Source organism: Pinus tabuliformis, chromosome 2_1 (assembly GCF_031772625.1).
Source record: "Pinus tabuliformis cultivar Carrire ecotype Pingquan chromosome 2_1, CPIR1, whole genome shotgun sequence".
In the NCBI taxonomy this organism is placed as follows: domain Eukaryota; kingdom Viridiplantae; phylum Streptophyta; class Pinopsida; order Pinales; family Pinaceae; genus Pinus; species Pinus tabuliformis.
In genome coordinates, this window is record NC_142299.1 from 406,824,870 (window position 1) to 406,832,337 (window position 7,468).

Here is a 7,468-nt window from a genome sequence, read left to right on the forward strand (position 1 = left end):
CGCTGTTGATAAATCCCTTATCTTTATTATTACCACCAACCCTGGTTTGATCTTGCCTTCCCTTCATCACCGATCTTATCTTGATTGCAGGTTGCTCAAGCTCGTTGACGTGCTCAGTGGGGGCCATCCATCTCCGTTGTCGGTTCCTTTAATACTTTCAATATTTCGTTGTCAGTTCCGTTAATACTTTCAATATTTCGGCAACTTGACAACTCTCCTCATTTAGAGTGCGTCCACAACTCTGACTCCTTGAAAAGTGGTGGATAAGTCGTCAACTTAAATGCATTCAATGCTACATCTGCACCATGGATTTCAAATACGTTGGCGCCGGGGATTTCAAATTGAAAATCTGAGCGTGAAATTTCTCTCTCAGGTTGTTGAATAGGGATAAGATTGCTCCCTGTTCCATTTTCGCATCTGGAATGCTATTTGGAAGCAAATATACTCAGTTGCACCCTCCTATAGCCAAGGAAATGGAATAATTCATGGAGGACGTGAAAGAGGCTGTGGTTAGCATCATCGCCTTAATTGTTAGTGACCTTGTTCCTCTTCTTGACTGGCTGGATTTGCAGGGCTACGATCGAAGAGTCAACAGAGTAAGCAAAAAGCTGGAGAGAGTGTACAGGCTCGTTATCGACAACCATAGGCGTGACCTGGAAAAATAATCATACGGGAGTATGAGCGAGGAGACCAAGGATTTTGTGCATATTTTGTTGTTCCTCCAAGGCCAAGAACAACTCTCAGAAAAATCCCTTCTGGGATTAATGACGGTAGGCTTCTTCAATTTGTTTCAAACCTTACAATTTACAGCTCAGTCTGAATCTGTGTTTGCGTGTGTCAGGATGTGCCGCTGTTCGGCGTAGATTAATTGAATGGGTGATGGCAGAGCTGATTCAAAACCAGAGGGTTTTGAAAAAACTTCAAGGAGAAATAGACAGATGTGTGGGCGATGGTCGGCTGGTGGATGAATCCGACATGTGGTTATCCATACCTGGATTGCGTCGTGATGGAAGCTCTTCGTCTCCATACGCCGGTTCTGTTGACAGATCCCCATTTTAATGAAGAGGTCGTGGATGTTGTAGGCTACATAATCCCCTCTAAAAGCATTATGTTTGTCAACATATGGGGTCTTGCACATGACCCAAATTGTGGGACGATCCTTTCGGATTCAGGCGAGAAAGATTCAAGGACGGATCGAAAACCAATAGAAATATCAACGGGAATGACTTCAGATTCCTACCCTTCTCCTCTGGGAGGAGGAAGTGCCTAGCGGCGAACATGGCGTATGTTCAGATGCAACACGTTGTAGCCCTTCTTGCACACGCGTTCGACTGGTATCTTGTAGAGGGCCAGGTCGATTTTAACATGGAGGAAGGATTTGGAGTTACTAGCCCCATGATGTTCTGGTTACTTGCATTCCCTACACCTCGACCAGGTGATGGGGCTCACAATGATGGCAATGTGCAGTGAATGTTTCATTCCAACATGTCCAAAAGTTGGACATAGTACTAAAGGTTTTGTATGCGAATAATTTGGGTTACTATGTCATATCTCATTGAGTGAGTGAGTTGGGTTTATGGATGTTTATTATTTTTTACATTAGATGTATTCTAATCATGTACGTTAGAGGGATCATAATCAAATACATCATCATTTTATATATATTTATATAAGGTAGCATTATAATAACCACTTCTTATGCTTTAATTTTAAAATTCAATAATTTTTTTCAATTTTAAAGATATTTTCTATACCTATAAATATTAATGAAATTAATAACTTTTAAAGGTTACGATATTATGACTTTCAAATTTTTGGAGGATGACCATTTCAGTTTTTCTTTTTAGCGATTATGCCATAGGACCCTTCAAGTTTTCTATTTCATTCTCTATTCTGGTTTAATATAATATATATATATATATATTAAATTTTTATATTGTTTTGATTTTTAAAAAGGGGATTTTTAGTTTGTGTTTCAAGAATATGTCATAAAAAGTAATTTTAGTGGATTCTAGTAGAATCCAAATAATTATGAAACATTAACATTTATTATATTCATAGAAAAGAATGTTTCATAATCATCAATATTTTATAGAGAGAATGGAGTGATTTGTAAATTCAATAATTTATAGTCTAAAGCTTGCAAATCTATGATTCATAGATTTCCTACATGGAAATTAGAAATAAGGAAGAAATATATATATATATATATATATATGTATGTATGTATGTATGTATGTATCCCCACCCATCTCGCCTGCCTGAAGGTTCCTCTCCCCCCACGAGCCCCGTGGCTTGGAGCTCCCTCCACTGTCTCCGGGGACTCTCCGTTTCCTGACGACTGTCATCCCCCTATCGCCATCCTTTGCCCCGCACCCTCCGTCCACCTCGTTCTTGGCTGCATCTTCTTCTGGATTGCCCCCTTCATCGGTGGCCGGGCCCTCTGCTCCCTTCCACTCACCCTCGAGTTGTTTTGAGACCCCTGCAGTCAGGGTCAGCTCATTGAAGGCGACTCCACTGGAATGCTCCCCGGATCCATTGGCGGACCATCCTTCAGCTCCGCGTTCGGGAAAGAAAAGAACCAAGTGCGTCAAAGCAACCTCCAGGGACATTTCTATTCGGTTTGGAGAGACATCGGCTATTGGGGAGGCAGCCAGAATGGCGAACACCATTCTAGTAGGGCATGTTCGAGGGCGTGCATATTCGGTGGCCCGGCTCACCCTTTGGGTGAAGGAGATCTGGGGAGGGGTTCTTAAAGAACTTCCTGAGGTGCAAGTTCTGCCCCGAGGCTGGTTCGCCCTTCATTTCGCTAAGGAGAATTACACTGACATGGTATTAGCTAGGTACTGGCACATTGAGATGGCGCCGGTGCTGTTAAAAAGATGGAGCCCCCTCTTCGATCCTGAACGAGAACAGATAGGGGCTGGGCCTTTGTGGGTTCGTCTGCCTGGGCTCCCCCTCCAGTACTGGAGCGAAGAAGTCTTCATTCGCATCGGGAACGCCCTGGGATCATACCTCGACCATGACCGCACCTTTGTGGAATCCAGGAACAGAACGCTTGCTCGCATCCTCGTTCATCTGGACACTCGTGAAGGCTTGGAGGAAAAGATTACACTTCACTGGGGCAGATTCATGCGGGTTCAGATTCTGGACTATGAAGGGGTGCCATTCAGATGCCGACGCTGTCACAGGGTGGGTCATATATTCAACGATTGCCCTCTCAACAAGAAACAAGAAGAAGCACCTGTGCCATCAACCATACCCTCGAGGACTATATCTCTGGCCGCTCTGCGCACTCTGGCAGCGGGCACCCCCACCAGCATACCTCATCAGGCACCTGGAGCAGCTCACTGCACAGTATCAACGCCGGTCACCAGATCTCGGGCAGCCTTAGCAGCCACATCCGCTCTGGGTACATCACACTTCTCTCCTTTGTCTTTTTACTCTAATGTTCCCTCTTTGCACTCTCCCTCATTGTCTGCTGCATTTTGTTCATTGCCCTCCTCCCCGGTAATTGCACCTTCTGCACCCTCATCTCATAAGCTCCCCTCGCCATCTTCCTCTCCCTCATCATCCCGGGGATCAAAACATAACTATAACCTTCGCCCTCGTGCCCACATCCTGGGTTCACATCTGAAAATTGCTGGATTGGGCATCACATCATCAGGGTCGACCCCTTTGTCTGCTCGAGGGAGAAAATCACATCTTTCTAAAGCTATCAGGAGAGCGGAAGCTGAGGTTGCCACTGGGCGACAATCCACAATTGTTGGGGTTCTTAGAGCAATGAACACCCCTGGCAATCTTCCTCCATGAAGTGCCTTTCCTTCAATTGCAGAGGCCTGGCTAGCGCCTCCAAGAAGCTAGCCCTGCACAGACTGATTGAATCATCTCCTGTTGACATTATCCTTCTCCAGGAAACCCTTGGCCCTGCTGACTCCATATCTGCCTCTCTATCCTCCATCACCCTGGGATGGCAATACTCGGCGATGGACTCCACGGGTCATTCGGGGGGCCTTGCGATTGGTTTCAACCCAGCTTCTATCAGGGCTCAAGGTACATGGGGGGGACCTGGATTCATGGGACTCGACCTCTTCTCGGCTGATCTGGGTATCAACCTCAGGGTTATTAACATATATGGACCCTGTCATCAAAGAGAATCCTTCTGGAATCACCTTCTGAGTTTATCTATCCTCACAGCTGAGAATATCATCCTAGGGGGTGACCTAAATTTTTCCCTGGGATATTGCGAATCTTGGGGGTCTATGGCACAGATTGACTCGATCACCGGATTTATGACCGACCTCTTGGATCGCCATGACCTGATCGATGTTCCCATGAATAAACCTCTCCCCACCTGGAGAAACAGAAGAATTGGAGAAGCCGCCCTGGCGCGCAGGCTAGATAGATTCATTATGAAAGGTACTCTGTTTCAACAGCTTCATCATTACAAACAATGGGTCGGTACCGGAGGAATATCTGATCACTATCCTATCTACCTGGAGATTTCGGGGCCAAACAAAAAACCAAAAGCCCCCTTCAAGTTCAACCACGGCTGGTTACAGGACCCCTCCTACATCAAGATGGTTAAGGACTTCTGGCTACACAATCCGATTGACAGAACAGACTCACTGGCAAAAGGCTTCTGCATGAATCTATCACAGCTCAAACATCATACTATCGAATGGGCCAGAGAAAAAAACCAAAAGGAGAATTCAACTCTTATGCACATAGAATCCGAACTATCCTCACTTACAGATGAAAGAGGATTAGGCTTTACCTCAGCTGAAGACAAAGCCCACCTGGTGGAACTTGAAAATCAGAAGCAAAAAATCTTAAGGTAGTTAGAAGGATCTATTCGACTTCGTAGTAGAGCAACATGGCTAAAAGCCGGAGATGACAATACCCGCTTCTTTTACAATTATGCAAAAGGCAGGAAGGTAAAAAATACCATATGGAGTGTCCCTATGCTAGATGGTGGTGTAGCAGACACTTTCTCCAAGCTCTCACAACTGGGATCAACCCACTTTAGGCACCTCTACAAGCAGCCACCAGATTCAACTATTGCAGACATCATCAACATAGCTGGTCATTTCCCTAGGTTTGTAAATGAAGAAGAAGCGGAGAACCTCTTCGATCTAGTGACACCTGAGGAACTTGAAAACACCATTAAGTGGTTCAAGAAGGATCGAAGCCCGGGGCCGGACGGATGGACCATCGAGTTTTACATTACCTTCTATGAGCTAATCAACAATGATTTACTGAGGGTTGTAGAGGAATGTAGGGTATCCGAGTCTTTGTACAATGCCATCAATTCAACTTTCATAGCTCTGATCCCCAAATCTGATTCCCCTTCCTATTTTGATGATTATCGCCCCATCTCCCTCTGCAACGTGCTCTACAAGATCATCTCAAAAATAATAGCAAATCGCATCCATCCCATATTGTCTCGCCATATCGCTCCTCAACAATTTGCCTTCCTGGAACACCGTTAGATTCATGAAGCCATTGGAGCGGCTCAAGAAGCCCTTCACTCTATCTGGACCAAGCATCACAAAGCCATTATCTTAAAGATTGATTTAGCCAAGGCATTTGACCGGGTCAGTTGGCTCTACCTCAAGATGCTTCTCATCCATCTGGGGTTCCCTAATAACTTCATCACTTGGATTATGGCTTGTATCACCACTCCCACCTTCAGTGTACTGATAAATGGATCTGCATCCCAGTTCTTTCACTCTGAACGTGGTCTTAGACAGGGTTGTCCTCTGTCTCCCCTTCTTTTCCTGATCGTCATGGATGGCCTGAGCCGCCTTATTGAATCGGCTAAGAGAAATGGGGATCTTTGTGGTCTCAAAATTACAGATGATTGCTTCCTCACACACCTTCTTTTTGTGGACGACGTTATGATCTTCCTTGATGGCAGCATTCGAGACTCCCGCTCCTTCTCGAACATTATCTCTCTTTTCTCATCCGCCACAGGGATGCTTGCCAACCACACAAAATCCTCCATTATTCTCTCCAGAACTTCTATCCATGAATCACAACTGGCCCAACATCTGTTTCCTTATAGCGTCCATCCCTTAGACAATGGCCTCAAATATCTGGGTTTCTGGATCAAGCCTATCAACTCAAAGATCACGGACTGGGTCTGGCTAGTCGCAAAATTGGAGAAACGCCTCAATATCTGGAGCCATCGATATCTCTCTCGAGCAGGCAGACTTGTACTGGTTAAAGCTGTCCTGGAAGCTACCCCGGTCTTTTGGATGGCTCTAGCCTGGATCCCGCGTAGCATTCTGGCCAGGTTACAGCAAACTTGCAATAGGTACTTGTGGAATGGGAATCAGGATAAGCGCATATATGCTTGGGTCGGATGGAAGAAGATCGCAACTCCAAAAAAATGGGGAGGATGGGGCCTAAAAGATCTTCCTACATTCGATCAAGCCCTTGTGGCAAAAATGGGATGGATCTTACTCACTAGCAACAATCTATGGACCAACATTACATATCACAAATATATTTGGCCTCTCCACATCTTGGATTGGATTCCCCTCCCAACCTGGCCAAAATCTGGCATATCATCTGTATGGAAAGCTCTTCTTAACTCTATGCCACTTATCAGGGATAATCTGGTATGGAAAATCAATGACGGAACACTGGCTCGTATTGGTCTGGACCCATGGAATGGTAGTGGCGGTAGGCATATTCTACCTGAAGCACTCATCCGACATCTTCACTCACAGGAAATTAAAGTTTTGGCTGACATTGCAGATCCACAAAACTCTTCCATATTTGACCAGCGCTGGAAATCTGCAATACAGATCAATATCCCTCCCCTCTGGCACCAGGACTGGTCTGCATATATCAATGCATTATCAGAATCACATATCAGGATCAAACAAGGGCAGGACGAGCTCATATGGTATCACTCGGAAAACGGAGTATACACTCCAAAGTCTGGCTATCTCACTCTGATATCGCACAAGGTTCCGGATACAATCTCTTTTTGGTGGAACTCAGTTTGGAAACTCACCACTCCCCCCAGGCAGAAACTTTTCTTCTGGTGCATATTAAAAGGTGTTGTCCCCACTAGGGAATATCTCATGCGTCGTGCAGTCCATGGACCGACCTGGTGCACCCTGTGCAAACTTACCTCCGAATCGAGCGTTCATTTGTTCATAAACTGCTCTTCATTAAAGTCATTATGGCAAGCTCTATCATCCTCTATCCAACACACAGGAAAATGGGAGGGAGATGATATAATTCGAACTTGGGAAACTTGGTTTTACAATCACAAAAACTCCAAGCTTCAAAGCCTGCCTGTTGTTATTTGCTGGTACCTATGGCTTGCTCGAAATCGAATGATTTTCGAAGATAAACCTATAAACTGGCCGCATCTTACTGCCCTCATCACATCGGCCTATAATGAGCTGCCTGAGCTGCCACAGCCTAGAGCTAGAATACCGCGTGACCC

The 7,468-nt window shown here is 45.3% G+C and overlaps 1 protein-coding gene and 1 pseudogene across 1 annotated transcript; both read left to right on the plus strand.

The window, feature by feature from the left end:
- The first annotated feature begins 422 nt into the window (after positions 1-422).
- On the plus strand, positions 423-1,470 carry LOC149200625 (cytochrome P450 782C1 pseudogene; annotated as a pseudogene).
- Positions 1,471-3,809: 2,339 nt separating this feature from the next.
- LOC149200626 (uncharacterized) lies at positions 3,810-4,841 on the plus strand. Its single transcript, XM_089401011.1, has one exon. The coding sequence runs from the start codon at positions 3,810-3,812 to the stop codon at positions 4,839-4,841; it is 1,032 nt and encodes a 343-aa protein (XP_089257137.1).
- The last annotated feature ends 2,627 nt before the right edge of the window (positions 4,842-7,468 follow it).

Excerpts from the sequence above, each read along its gene's own strand:
- LOC149200626 (XM_089401011.1), top strand. The coding sequence starts at position 3,810 with ATGAAGTGCCTTTCCTTCAATTGCAGAGGCCTGGCTAGCGCCTCCAAG.